General features: G+C 39.1%; 3 protein-coding genes across 5 annotated transcripts in view; 2 read left to right on the forward strand and 1 right to left on the reverse strand.

Annotated features, from left to right (window-relative positions):
• Positions 1–1,954, reverse strand: part of LOC103474228 (mediator of RNA polymerase II transcription subunit 13-like) — a 29,168-nt gene extending 27,214 nt beyond the window's left edge. The window contains exons 1-2 of one of the 2 annotated variants that reach the window (XM_008425052.2): positions 1,082–1,147; positions 185–419 (exon numbers count right to left, since the gene is read on the reverse strand). In XM_008425052.2, coding sequence (XP_008423274.1) covers positions 185–419; positions 1,082–1,147 — 301 coding nt within the window. Of the gene's footprint in view, positions 1–184; positions 420–1,081 lie in introns of both variants that reach the window. The other variant, XM_008425053.2, reaches the window with a different exon arrangement.
• A 3,293-nt stretch (positions 1,955–5,247) lies between these two features.
• c18h3orf33 (c18h3orf33 homolog (H. sapiens)) lies at positions 5,248–9,171 on the forward strand. Of its 2 annotated transcripts, none has more exons than XM_008425055.2 (5): positions 5,248–5,427; positions 5,768–5,827; positions 7,214–7,373; positions 8,142–8,302; positions 8,606–9,171. In XM_008425055.2, exons 1-5 carry the CDS (start codon positions 5,266–5,268, stop codon positions 8,870–8,872), a joined length of 810 nt encoding a protein of 269 aa, XP_008423277.1. In that variant the 5' UTR covers positions 5,248–5,265; the 3' UTR covers positions 8,873–9,171. The 2 variants fall into 2 exon arrangements, with proteins under 2 accessions (XP_008423277.1, XP_008423276.2); XM_008425054.2 differs by having other exon boundaries at positions 8,609–9,171.
• A 3,071-nt stretch (positions 9,172–12,242) lies between these two features.
• plch1 (phospholipase C, eta 1) overlaps positions 12,243–14,891 on the forward strand; it is a 73,967-nt gene continuing 71,318 nt past the window's right edge. Inside the window, exon 1 of the mRNA XM_008425058.2 lies at positions 12,243–12,419. The gene's annotated coding sequence lies outside the window, so the exon portion shown is untranslated. The remainder of the gene's footprint in view (positions 12,420–14,891) is intronic.

Raw genomic sequence — 14,891 nt, forward strand, 5'->3', positions numbered from 1 at the left:
TCAGTTTGCTTTACTGCCGATTACACAACGGCACATATTTTAGTTTCAAATGATTCCGCAAACGCAACGTTATTTAAAAAAAAATCTTCTATAGACCAATGCACTTCTGCATTCCAAAATGACCACATCATGTAGTGCGACCCAAATCCTGCTGAAAACATGCAAATGGATGCATTTCACTTACTCGAGAGCTCATTGTGGATAAGCTCAGCGAAACTGGGGTCATCCCCCCACCAGAAGAGCCAGAGCTCCCTGCGACCCGGGGTGTGGTGCCTCCTCCACACACTCAGCACATCCGCTGCCAGGCATCGGCTGAAGCTGCACAGGATGGGGTCCTCCTCGGTCACCGGGAAAAGGATGGGCGACGAAGTGGGCCCCTGCCACACGAAACGCCGCCACTTTATCCCCGTCAAGTCAGCCTGAGAGGAGGAGGAGGAGGCAAACAAAGTGAGGATTTTAACAGTTTGGAGGCAACTGTCAGTTGTTTACTGCATGGCTACGCATGAGCGCATTTCCCTTTACAGTAAGCTGAAAGCAGGTACATCCATATATATTTTATTTTTTTATTTTTTATTGTACACAATAAAAAAGACAAAAGGAAGAGAATTGCTGACAATAATTAAGACAACACAAACAGGCCTCAAGACAACTTTCTCACTGCTTTATAATAAAGAGCTGGTTCATGAGTGCAATTTAAGACAGTAATTGACCTATGTGATCCAAAGTGTAGGATTATGAAAAAAAGAAAAAGAAAAAAAAAGAAGAAAAAAAGGGTGTTTAAGTTAATTCGCCTGTTGACCCGACCTGTTACAGTAGCTAGCTCTGAAAATTCCTGTAACAACTGCATTGTAAACACAGCTCGACTCCGCACTCATAAACAACTCTTTTATATAAAACTGCGATGCAACATGGAGTCCCCCATGTTATGAAAGTTAGCCAGGTCACGGTTTTCAAGTTACAGGCCCGGTAATTCCTTCACGCCAATCTGCAACTGACGTTACAAAGCTTGTTGCCTTATTAGCCAAAATGGCTTTCTGGCCTCTCAGGAACATAGCAGCTAGTGCTAGCAGCGGAGACTTACTAGGCAGAAGATGTTGGAGTGGCAGTCCTCCAAACTGGCCCCGTTAGGTACAAAGCAAGAACTCATCCTTTCACACCGTGACGGCAACGTTAAAGTCCATTGTTTCAATCGCCTTTCGGGGCAGGAGCCGATAGGTGTAAAACTCGGGTGTCGAAGCGACGTTTGAAACGCTCAGCAACTTCTAACCGGCGCTAGCCGCCGCTAGCCTGGCGGCTAAGCTAACGTTAGACAGGCAGCCAGGGAGCGACAACTGTAGGCTTGTAGCAATTTGATTCATCAATCCTATTTGAAATGTATTGTCTGATCCGGTTAGGCTCAAGCCCACAATACCGAAGGATCAGCCAGACAACGTTAACGCAACCACAACATTACAAGCGTTAAAATCCAACATGAGAAAAGTTAAATGCGAAAGGAGAAAAATGAGCTAGAAAAACTTCATCACAAAAGCTTGGTCCCTGGTATGCTAATGCTAATGTCAGCTAGAAACAATTTCAAAGCAAAGGAACTCTCCCCTCCCCCTGATCTCAGCTAGCCTGTGCTAACACCCGAGCTAACATACCAGAGCCTCAATAAAACAATGAGCTACACCGCCCTGATGTACACTAAAAACACCACGTCGCTCCGTCATTATAAAACTGAACCTAAAACAGATTAAACGTCACAATCTCCGAGACTACTCGTCGGCTGCTCTTGTCTGCCTGGATCCATGGCTCCTGCAGATTTCCATTATTTCACTACATGGATTGAATTCTTTTAATGGCGGCCAGGAGGACAACTCTGCCTCTCAGCTCCCATTGGCCAAAATGTGTTGATGGGGGGCGTCATCCGGCTTCAAGAAGCTCCATGACTTCACAGTTTACAAGATGAGAGCTCCAGAGCGTCTGTCATAGCTGCTAAATGCACCTTTTGTAACGCCGAACAACAAACGGTCATTAAGCTGAGAGTTTGGGTATAATGCGGAGGAGTTCATGTCTGACAGAACCGGATGTTCTGTCACTTTTGCATCAAGCAGAAGACGAATTAGTGGATCAATACATTTTCAAAATTAGCAAATCAAGTACTTTTCAAAAACTGCATGTTTTGCTTCTTCTTATTTTATTTTTATTTTATTTTATTTATTTTTTTTGCTTCTGACATATTTTTGATATATTTTGGCATATTTTACATGGCAAAAAGTTGAACTATTTCCAGATTCATTACTGTGAAAGTAACAATGATTTCTCTGACAGTTACACATGTTATGTTATGGTTCCAAATGTATAAGAGAAAAATAGATTTTTAAAAATGAATTTTGGTCATTAGAATTATTTTTCACAAGTTTAATTCTTTGGACTGGAGGTTCAACTTTACTGTACTTTATAAATATTTAGAAAAATGTATACATACCATTTCCAAAAAGCAAGTAAAACTAAATATATGACGCAGCAAGTAATCTAACTTTAGATTACAGGTAATCTAAAGTTAGATTACCTGTGATTCTCAGATGTATTTAGCATAATTCACAATGCACATTTTTGTTTATAAATAGATATAAAGATATCCTTTGGTTAATAATGAAACAAATTATTAGAAGAACAAATCTTATTTAATGTGAATGCAGAAAATGACATAAACAGCAATGCAAACACTAATGATAATGGATAAAGTCATTAACAAATTGAATACTTCTTTCCTCCAAACAAAACATTTTTCTTTATTTACTTCTTTATTTACTTTGATTCATATGTGTATTGTTATAATTAATGTATAGCACATAACTTAATTATTGAGCAATTAGTGAGAACTAATAAAACAAACTCTCAGAATTTAACTAAAAAAATGTAATCCACATTTACATTTTTGCTTCTCTGCAGAAACTTTCTCAGCCACAATACTTTGCATTTACTAAATTGAGGTCAACATTTAAAACGCAACCTATATCTTTGAACCCCCTATCTAAAAATCTTATTTGTTGAACCATTTAGATTTTAACTCACCCTTTTAGTGTTTAGTGTTCTCATTTTCAGACAACATAACAAAAACATGATGCATGAAACTGTTTTGTTTACTAGGAGCATAAAATGTAAGAGTAGCTTCAGGTTAAATGGCTCTTTCTCTGAATGGGCTTCTACAGTTCCTTCTAGTTCCAGTTGACAAAATTAGATCTTTTTTTTTCAGTAGGAGGGAGCGAGGCAATTCAACATCTTACACAAAGACAGATATAGACTGGCATGAGATTCTCACATAATCATATCCCAGTAAAATCTTGATTATGCTATCAGAACCTAGTGCGTGCTATAGACAAAAACAATACGCAGAACAACATTTACCTGGTTAAAAAACAATTCATGTTCAGTTAACAGCTGGAGTGACACTAATCTTTCTGGCCGTAGTTTTTTCTTTTTAATGTTCAACTGATATAAATGTGACAAAATCATTGTTGTCACGCAGAACTTTGAAGCCTCGGTAGATTTTTGTTACCTGCAGATTCGATATTGATCTCAGTGACATTCAGTGTATTCTACACCCTTAGAGAAATGTAACCACTTTCACAGATGACTGTAACAAACATAAAAATTAAAACCTGTGATGCATAATTGAGAGACATAGTTAATCTGGGTCAAACTTGTCAGACAATCTTAGCGCTATGCCACGAGTACAAAATCTGCAACCTTGTTGAGCGATGGCAATGTTTTACCAAATCTTGTGTTGAAAGTTAACTTCAACACTCCAAAACCACAAAATACCACTGTCATGATTTGTGGTTGATTGCGGTGAGAAAGAACACTGAGACCCAGGTTGAAGAAGACAAAGATGAAGGTTTAATGTAGAAACAGTCCAGATGCAAGCAGCTCAGGGGACACAGACAGGCAACGTGACACTATGAGACCAACACTTGACGAGGATCCGACAAGAGACAAAGACAACAGGTGGACTTAAATACACAGGGAAGGTAATCAGGGAATGAGACACACCTGGGAACAATCAACAGGGAAGACAGGACAGGGACAGGACTAAACACAGAAAACCTCCAAAATAACTACACAGAAAACACAGAACTCAACAACCACAAGTATTTTTGTCTGGTTTCTTGTGCAAATGTTTTGGTACTCCTGAAATAAGACAAAACTAACTTTCACGTTACTTTTAAGCAAGATACGATATAGATAATAGGTCAGTTTTATCTTATTTCAAGGGTATGAAGATATTTGCACTAGAAACTAGACAAATATACTTTGCAAGATTTTGTGTTTTTTGCAGTGAAATCATGCTTAGTGGGAGGCTTAGCAGAAGCATAATAATTGTTGAAAATATCGAATGAGGTATTGATTTTAAGCTGGGAGGAATCTGCAACTGATCATTGTCTATTGACTTGTAATTTTACCAAAATGCTGTCTGGAAGTAATATTAAAGTTGTAGCATGGCCCAATCAGAGCCCTCAACTGAATCTGACAGGATCTGTAGAGGTAGCTAAACTTGAGGGTGATACCAAAGAGCCCTTACCGTCTCGAAAACTTGGAGTTTGTGTTCACAAAATCACCAAAAGTGCCGTTGAAAAATGCATAAATCTGGTCGGCAATTCTAAAAAGAGTTTGACTTCCACAGAGCTTGAATTCCTCTAGAGATTTTTCCAGGTATAGATGTTGTTTGATATGTCATTTTAAAATAAAATGTTGTTATAAAGCATTTAAATTTTGAGAGATGCTTCTCAAATCAGAAACTAATTTCTTGGTTCAATTAAGTATAATAAACAAATGATTGTTCATTTTGTACATTTATTCAATTTTTTTTTAACATTCCTCCATTTTTTTTTACTTAAATTGTACAGTATGCACAAATTATATGCAAAAAATGTTTTTAAAGGATTTATGTATCTGTCAGTTTATGGCAACCTGGTATTTTAATCAGATGTAAAGAGCCACTTATTGACCAATGTGTTACATATATCGAAAGCTGTGGGGCATGTTAGAAAATGTTTGAAAAAATGTTTTAATCCCTAAAAACTTTTTGGAAACACTTTGATTGAAAAAACAACTCTGACTGGGGTTATCCTTCGTCTTGCATCAAAGGTTAAATGTTTTCATTATATCTTTTACTTGATGCGCTCATGATGCCTGCCTGTCATTACCACATTACACCACAAGGCGGAGACTCAAAGCCAGCCTTCCTTTTGAATGACCCTCCCATAAAGGCGGGCACATCAGATGCATCGAGAAAATGTCAACAACATGCCGGAGACTTCCAGAGAAACAGAAACCGTGGAGAGAGGGAGGGACAGACAACAAAGAGACCAAGAACACCAGACGTCTCGTAACGTAGTGTCAGTGATATCTCAGTTAGCGGACGACAATTTGACTCTTGTGCGGGTAGGACGCTTTGCTTTCGGTTTGTTTGGAGGCAGCGCGATAGAGAAGTGGAAGTAGCGCTGTTATGAAACATTTTTTCTTCGAAAGGGGAAGAAATTGGTGGTTTTCTGTGAATAAAAACGCTTACAATTACCTCTAAGCACTTCCTCTCTTGAACATGGTGTCAATGATTCAGTGCACTGTATGCGCGCGCCCCACCACCACCACCACCATCATCAGCAGCAGCAGCTTCTGCTGCTCTTACGCTGTCATTACCAAACAACATGCTCTGCTACGTGTAAGATTTCTCCCCTCTTCTCACCTGTACACAGCCCTCACAGCTCTCTCCTGTCTCACACAGAACATTAGCACTGGTCTGGCTGTTGCCGGTGTGGTTGTAATCGCAAGGAGCATCAGAGTGGTAAGCTGTAGGCCAAATATGTCCTTTATAACCAATTAAATCTCAATTTGGGTACCAAAGGATCATTTTGAAGTGGGAGAATTGCATGAAACGGATGAGCAAATCACAGTGACTGGCAAAGGCATTCACAACCACTGAACAATTTCACATTTTGCCACATATCAACCACAAACTAGCACGCGTTTTATCAGAATCTCTATTGATTGAGAAAAAAACAAAAAGCAAAGCAGCCGAAGAAATGATTTACTCAAGAAGCTTGAGACTCTTGAGAGAAACATGAATGGAACCTTCAAGATAACAATTGTGTGCCCAAATATTTTATCCATGAACTCAAAGCAGTTTTTATATGTATTCTGCCAAATTACATTATTGTAAAAAAGAAAGTTCAATGCTACTTAACTCTAAGAAAGACCAAATTTTAACAATTTAATGGGAGATTGCATCAAATTTTGCCACAACTGGCACTGTATACATACATTAATGATCGGTATGTGGGCCGAAATAAAAATGGGTTTTACGCCTCTGGTCTATATGGTTTTAAGATCTCGTTTAATGACAAATTTCTAAAAGTGTATCTTGCTTTAGCACCCAAACTCTTTACTCTGATACCCCTAAATAAAATATGGTATAACCAACTGGTTTCAAAGTTTACCTCATTAGTTACCTCATTAGTTAATCTCAAACTAACAGATCCCCAGGTTTGTTAGCTGTGTCTTCAGCACTATGAAGACAGGTCAGAGAAAAGATCAAATTAGGGTCAGGTTACACATTTCACAGAGCTCTGTTTAATCCATCATCTGATAATAGAGAGAGGATAGCAAAACTGCACTTAGCCAAACAAAACAAGAGTGAGCTACATCCCGTTCTTGTTGCTAAAAAAGTTGCAAGTAAGAAAATAAAGTAAATAAATAAAAAAAAAAGATGAAAAGTTTAGGACAAAATTATTTTTTTTAAATCCGGAAAACCTGCATGACTGTTTTTTTGCAACCCTTGTCTATAGAAATCTGACTGCTTTGCGTATCATTCATGTGTCTAGTTTATTATTTCTTTAGCAGGTCAAAATCAAAAACTACAAAAAGTTTTGCAATTATAATTAAGAAGAAAAGTACTAAAAATGTTTTTGCACCTGTTGCACTTTCAACTTGACATTTTTGGCCCAAATGCCAAAAGGTTTGGACACCACCGGCTTAGATCAAATAAAACCAGTGTATTAGAATGGCCCAGTCAAAGTTCAGATTTAAACCACGTTGGCAATCTGCAGCAAGAGTTGCGACTTGATAAAATGTGAAGCAGTTAATGAGGTCTGAACGCTTTTGCAACACGCTGCTGGACGTATTCCGGGGATTCCTTTAAATGTCGTCACTCCATCTTATTTCATCTCTCCAGATTACGAAATTTCAAGCCGCTTCCGAGATCCCGCTCCGTTTCATTGAGGGGAACGTCAGCCTTCGAGGAAAAGTTTGTTCCATCACAGAGAGAGGAATAGAAGTGGAGCACGTCCCAATTTATCTGCCAATCATCTCTCCGTTACTGTCAAAGCACCGGGGTAATATCTACTGTTTTATACTGGATTTATATTTGCTCGAGGATATGCACTGATAGACCTTAGATTTTGTTGATTCTAATAGAGGAACAAGCAGGATTACTGTGGAAGAAACATTTTCTAAAATTCATAAAAATATTAGTAAAATCAATTTATTTAAAACTAATAAAATGCTAAATAAAAATAAGCAAATGCAAACTCAGTAATGTGACGGAGTGGTAAGGCCATTGTAGATAAAATAAAACAATAATACAGAACACAAAATGCTGAAATTTTTAGATCGATTTCACATATTTACAAGAAAAAAATGAGATATTCTCTGATGTTAGGAAAAAACGTAAATTTGGGAGAAAAAAATTTACGTTTTCCATGACCGACGGCTTAAATTTACAATACTAAACTGTTAAAACCAGCATATTCTATGACATTATAAAGTCAGGAATTCAATAAAAGCTTAAATCATGGTTGTTTGTTTGAATCTTTATGTGCTAGATCGCTAACAAAATGGTTTTTGGACAGAGTTAAGACGTTGTTTTTATTAAGCTGGAATTGTATCCTTACAGAACAACAGAAAGAAAACCACTTTTACCAAAGTGTTAAATCGATTGCGCATTTATAAACCATAAATGTTGAGAGCACACAGTCTAGAGTCTTTATTTCCAACGTAAAACATTTCAGGCCGTGCAGTGGAGGATAAAGGACAACAGCTCAGTCGTAACCAATGATTTACTCTGACATGGTTCATAAATGCCATTTCTCTCCTCTCTCCAGATGCGTCGACGACTCCGCTGCTGGTGCATCTGGCTGGAGTGGAGCTGACGCCGGAGGGAAAGACGTGGCTGCAGAAGAACCTGGTTCCTCCTCAAACCGTTTGGCTGAAACTCATCAGCAGAGAGGACGACATGCTGCACTGTCTGGTGTCCCAGAGCCGGGTGAGGCATCGAATCATCCTCATACCTGCCACCGATGGTGTATATAAACCTTTAAATGAAATTAGTCTTTAATTGAAGTAGCACCCCACTGCTTAAAAGAAATCTACAATCGGAGTGGCAATTTAAAAGTTTAAAACAAACAGAAGTGTGTCAGACAAAACTGGGAGAGACACCTTTTTTTTTTTTTCTTTCATTTTAAGCTTATTGTAAGTTCTCATTAAGAACTTCCATTAACTGAAGAAGCTTTTCTTCTTCAATGGGTTTTTTGTTTTGTAATTTTCTAGCCTCCTTCCGTCTGTCCAGCAGGGGTCGATGTGGAGCTACTGCATGAACGAGGAGCTCCTCCGGCTCGGCCTGGCCCGCAGAGCTCCCATCGCGGGGCTCCCGCCGGGCTCTCCCCTCTACTGGCGCCTGCACAGACGACTGCACAGGGCAGAGGTGAAGGCGGAGAAGAAGGGTCGGGGTCTGTGGAAGAAGGAGGGCTTGTGGGAGAGGGCTGCCAAAGCCCTCAAACACAATCCGCTGCTCAGACTGATGGGGAGGATCTTTAGAAGGACTCGCGCTGAGTGACTCATTAATCCAAGTCAAACACTTCGTTGTCGGGCGTTTCGAAGGCCACCGCTGCTCAAGGACGCAAATTAATTTTATTGATGGAGACTGTCCACAGCTTAAGTAAGCTTAGAGACGTCGCAAAAGCTCGAAAAATGTGAATACAAAACTGGAAACAGTGGGTCAAACTTTCTTCTTTTGTCCTTTGTATGGCAAGAAGTCAATACACTACATTCCTCTTGCACATGTTTAAGACGTTGGTGTCATTTAATAAGCTGAACAGTGTTTGGAATATAAATTAAAAATAGTGTTAAAATCAACATTGTAATCTGTAAGATTTCAAAGCCTATGTGTTAATGTGTGTGTGTGTTTGACTGGGACTTCCCACTTGGGGTGGGATCACTTAATGGTGTTCAAAATAGAGAGGGACGGCAGGGGTCCACTTGTCCACTGTTGCTATGGAAGCACTAAACGGGAAACACAAAGCGCCCTAAAGGCTAAACTCTATATTGGTTCCTCTCAGATCCCAATGGGATCCCAATATAAACCATGTAAGGAGCACTTAAAAAGTTGTTCCTTTTGTGTGCAGTTTTACCAAGTCTTTTGCAACGTTTAAGCTTGAAAGTGGAAATAAATGGGCCATAACCTCCCTTTCCAATTTGAAATCTATATTTTATAATTAGAAATTAATGCAAAAATCCCACAGGGTAATAAACTGCAGTTTTAGCTACTTATTTTATTCCAATAAGGCACCTGCGGTCTGACTCGCACATATACCATCTGTTCACAGTTGTGATTGCGCTTGCTCATGTTACAGCTTTCTGCCAGAGTCATACTCCATTTATTTCTTAGCAAAGGAGGGAGGTCTGTAAATGAGGCCAAACCACAGTGTGCCCCGTGGGGTGCGGGGGTCCTTGGTGCAGTGAGAGTTAGCGCCGTAGCGCTCCATCCAGAGGGACACAGGGAGATTAGTGCAGAAGGGAGGAGGGTCAGAGCCGTGGAAGGGGATTTTGGATCCAAACACAAAAGCGGGAGAGGAGGAGTCACAGAGGGAAGGGGAAAGGGAACCAAGTAGAGTTGGGGGGGAGTGAGGAGAGTGGGATGGGGGAGAAAAAGAGAGGGAGGGGTGCCGATGAATCAGTTTGTCGTCTCTTTTGTTGTGCAAATGTCACGGGGGACTGTTGCTGCCATAGAGCGTTGTGATTGGTGGGCAGGTTTTAAATTGTAAGGTGCATTCGGGGGGCTGATGGGAGACTTTGAACTGTCAGCGAAGTGAGGAGCAGGAGGGAAACCACGGCTCAGACAGAGAAGGAAGAGGAAAGGTTTTAACGGCAGAGTTATTGATGCCGATCACTGAACTGATTAGTTGATATAGTGTATGTTTGTTTTTTTTTTGTTTTCTTAAATCTGGTAATGTCTGTGGAGACCAATTGTTGGAATCAATGTGCTGACTGCCTTTTGTATTACGGCTTATCTCGCCGACTTAGAATGTCATAAAAAAGTAAATTTGTTTCTACAATGCAATTCAAAAGAGGAACTCAGGCATTATGGGGTTTTTTACAGGCAGAATGATGTATTTCACTTATTTATTTCCAATAATTTAGATGATTATGGATTACAGCAAATGAAAACCCACAACTATGTTTCTTACAAACTGAACAGTTTTAGATGATTAAAATCGATAAGAAGGATTTTATCATTTACAAATGTTTACTTTCTAATTGAAAAGAAGTTTCTTAACAATAGCTCTTTGCTGCTGTTTTTGTGCTAATCAAATATGGTGGTACAGTTGTCATTAATCATCTTTTGATCAGAATTATACATAGTTTGTAGAGTTTATAGATGGTTGTGTTTCTCCCCCTTCTTCCAGGACAAATTTGGACTTCAATATCGGCCAATTCTGTCTTCTTGACTGTGCAGTACAGGCCTATCAACCAAAACAAAAACTGCATTTAAGTGATGGTACATTTTAATCGTTTACGGTGTCGTCGGATTTCAGGTCCTGGTGCGAAATGAAATCAGCATCTCTACAAAGTTTGCCACCGTGAGGCATGAAGAGAATAGACTGCTGCACTCGATAAAACACAGTGAGTGGACTAATACCAGTGGATAAAATGGTTCCTCAAATCATCCCTGCCTGCTAAAATGTCACACTTGACCTCGTGCATCGTGGATTCTGACCCTCTCCACTCTTCCTCCAGACTCAAGGACTCTAATTTTCACATTAAATGCAAAATTGGCTTGAATTGTGCAGAGGTCTTTAGACCATTGAACAACAGTGCTGTCCTTTGTCTCTGATTCAAGATTGGTTTAATAGAAGGAATGCAGCAGTCATAGTCCATGTCCTGGATAAGTCAGCTTGAGTCCGTCTGTAATTTTTGTGAATCTCAGCCAATCTCTTGAAAGAGATTCACTTTATATTCCTTCAAATGTTGGGGTTTGTGCACTTTTCCCTGTCATCTTTATTAGCAGTCAGTTTTTGTGACTTACCCTCTTTGTAAGGGTGATAGCGACTGTCTACTGGGAAACTGTCTGGTCAACAGCTTTTAATTGATTTAACTTTACATTTCTGCTCCAAAAATAATTATTTGTTATTCTTCTGAGATATTCAAGTTTGACCTCCAAGTTTTAAATGCAGTTATATACAATTATTTTCATTTTATTAATTAAATTGTAAGACCAGCTCACATTTATATGTTAATGGCATGAAATTTGAACTCAAGTACCAGTTTAAGAAGGCTAACAAATAAATAAACAGAAAAACAATTAAATAAAATAAAAAAGAGCTAGACATTGGAATTAAGTCGTATTTAAAATTGGAATTAAGTCGTATTTAACTATAATACACAGACATAAGCAAGAGGTTAGAATTATAATTAGGATTCCTTTATTGTCATTGCACAAAAAAGAACAATAAGATTTTAAAAATAGCAGCTCTAGAAGGCAGTGAAAAAAGAGTAAGTATATACATAAATATAAAAAAAAAATATATATATATAAATACATACAAATAAAAATACAGTAAAACAAATAGAAACAACTGAGACGTTTGTTTCCACTTTGGTGGATAAAATATTTCAAGTGAAGCTTTGTCATAGTGGTTAAGTCTTTTAAAGTTAATTCTTGACTGATATTTAAAGTAATGTTTTAATTATTTTATGTTTTTTACACAATGCAGCAGTCACTCTGTTTCCCCTTTTTTCCCAAATTCAGTCAGAAAAATAATTTTGTCTCATTTACCTTTTGTTTACAGCTCACTCTAAGGACAGCCAGCTCCAATCCGAAATCCGTTTCAGGCTTTTGCCAAACTCGCTTGTCCCACACCAGCAGAGGTTATTTGAAAAGGCACCATGCTTGATGTAGTGGTGGGTACTTGCCCACACAGTGCAGGGAAGTTGTTCTGACCCCTCTCTGTCTTAAAACCAAACCTGTGGGATTTCAACTAATATGTAATGCGATGGATTTCCTCTTTCTGAAGGACTGCTTCTGCAACCGCCGCTCCTGAAAGGGACTAAGTTTTGTGAGAAAGCTGAGAACAGTTTCAAAGGCTGAAACTGAAGCAAAAGACGTAAGTATGCTGATATTTCTTGTGATGTCTGTGTATTTTCTTAACCCCCTTTATGTAGTGCATTTTGTTTCCTTGCTGATTCCTAATTGTGCACATTTCCCGCTTCGCCAAGCTGCACACATCCTCCTACCTGTCACTTTACATTTACAGCTGTACACAGTATCCAAGCACATGTTCAACTTTAGGAAAACAGGAACCACCAACATTTCAGTCCTTATCTTTATTGCGTCCCTCCAGGATCAGACAGAAACCCATTTCTCTCCCAGGATGATTTCAATGCTCATTTACATATTTGTTTTATGTTTTAGCCATCTACCTGGGCTTCATTGGTGTTGCAGTCAATACATAACCAGTATGACTGATGAGGCATTTTCTTCCACAGCTGAATTTGCTGCTTGTAGCTGGGGGAGCACAACAAAGGCTTTTATTACACTCAGCCGGTAGCCATCCCAGTGAGAAAGAGGCTGGCACTCCCCCTCTCTCTGGTTCCCCCCTCTATCTGAAAGGACCGTCCTTGGGGAGTTTTTTGATTTGATTTGAGTGGCTTGAGCGTGGTTGACCGGGTGTGAAAGACAAAGAGGTTTAAAGTGACAGACAGCTGGTGTCACATGAAAAAAAGATGCAAAGATTTTCTGTTTCTATTGCTCCGGTTTCATGCAAATAATCTAAATTCAACATACGCCCGGTGTCTTTTTGTGGTTTTATTGAATTGTTCCTCAAACGCAATCAGGTGGTTGTCACAATTAAACACTTTCTGGTAAAACGCCGGATAGCAATTTTCTAACACGCCCACACCCACCGTGAAGACTGCCTGTGTGTGTGTGTGAAGGAATGCATCAGCCGTAAAGAAACTCCCTTGTTACTATGAGACTGGGAGTATTGTGAGGAGTGTATCAGCTTTCTGGTGTTGGGTTGTAGGAGTGGAAACTTGACTCTGGGTGCTCCGAACCCTCATGAATAAATGAACTTTCCTTTGGAGGAGCGTACAGCAGGAGACAAGAGGATGGGTTGTTTGGGATTGAATTAAACACTCTCTCAATACGCTGCCTTGTAAAATTATTCATATTTCCCAAGCGTTTTAACATTTTGCTACTTTACAGCTGCAATATTCTATGTGGGTTTTTTTTTTGGGGGGGGGGGATTTAAAACCAGAGACCAAAACAAACCATTATGTAGTTGTGAAATGGAAGGAAAACAGAACTTTGTTTTCAAGTTTTTGAATGAATAATCTTAAATATGTGGCATTGATACTTTGGGGTTTATATTGCTTCTTTTACAACTGCAAGACTTTCTTTTTCTTTTTTTTATGTGTCCGACATTGTGGCACTCAGAATTGTTGTCTGAGTGTCAAAGATGAGGCCCAAAAAATTTACTTTCACAAGTGGAGCATTACGGCTCCACTTTACATACTGTATATATCTGGAACTTTGTTTGAAATTGCTTTGTGTTTATTTTAAATGTAATGGATGCAGAGATGAAAAATAAAGGGGAAAAGGTGAGGAAAAGCTTTAGAGGGAAAGAAGATATAGAGAGCACAACTCTTGCAGTCTGCCTATACACCTGCAGAAAAAGAAAAACAAAACCAAGAAACCACAACACCTAACAACATACACATATATAATAACAGCTATAACATCATTGGAAAGTACACAGTACATGAGGATACAAGATGTAGTAAGTGGTAACTGTAGCCCAACTAAGAGTGTACCTGACAAACACCAGTGTGTGTGTGTGTGTGTTTCCATTAGCTTAGCACATCTGCAGATTGAATTGTTTGCTCTTTATGATTTTCAGAACAATTCAAGCACAGTCAGAGTGGATAGTGATTGAACATCTATTTTAATTCCTTCTTAAATTCCCCTGTTGGATTCAGTTCTAGACTTTGACTGGACCATTCTAATAAATGAATTTATTTTTTGATAAGGTGGCCCTGTGGCCAGCTTAAACCTGCAGGAGGTTCTTCATCCAGGACTGTCTTGAATTTAGCTCCTCCTGACCCTGCAGAAGAAAAGCATTCACACAGCAACATGCTGCCTCTACTCTGTTTAACCATACACTGTAGGATGAGCAGTGCTGTCCTCCACACATAGGCCAAAAGTTGAACTATGATTTCATCTGACTTCAGCAGTTTTTTCACATTTGCCGTGTCCCCTTGTGTGGCTTGTGGCAAACTTTAAAGTGGACTTTTTATTGATTTTTCTACAATGTCTTTCTTTTGGCCATTCTGTCTGAGCAGTCATATTTGTGGTGTGCATGACTGATATTTTTCATGTCGAAAGATTCTCCCACTTGAGCTCTGGATGTCAGCTGCTCTTTACAAGCTACCTCCTGGCTGCTTCTCTTATAAATACTTTCTTTTCCCAGCCTGGTAGTTTAACTGAACGACCTTAGTCTTGTAGCTACGCAGTTTACCGTTTTCATTTTGAATGATTAATAGAACAGTACTTTAAGGGATCTGCAAAACTTATTCTT

This window comes from Poecilia reticulata, linkage group LG13, assembly GCF_000633615.1.
Source record: "Poecilia reticulata strain Guanapo linkage group LG13, Guppy_female_1.0+MT, whole genome shotgun sequence".
NCBI classification, from domain to species: domain Eukaryota; kingdom Metazoa; phylum Chordata; class Actinopteri; order Cyprinodontiformes; family Poeciliidae; genus Poecilia; species Poecilia reticulata.

Bases quoted from the DNA above. Each gene is read 5' to 3' on its own strand.
- c18h3orf33 (XM_008425055.2), top strand. From the start codon at position 5,266: ATGCATCGAGAAAATGTCAACAACATGCCGGAGACTTCCAGAGAAACA. The intron at 7,374-8,141 runs GTAATATCTACT...TCCTCTCTCCAG, and splicing joins GTTACTGTCAAAGCACCGGG to ATGCGTCGACGACTCCGCTG. The intron at 8,303-8,605 runs GTGAGGCATCGA...CCGTCTGTCCAG, and splicing joins GTCTGGTGTCCCAGAGCCGG to CAGGGGTCGATGTGGAGCTA.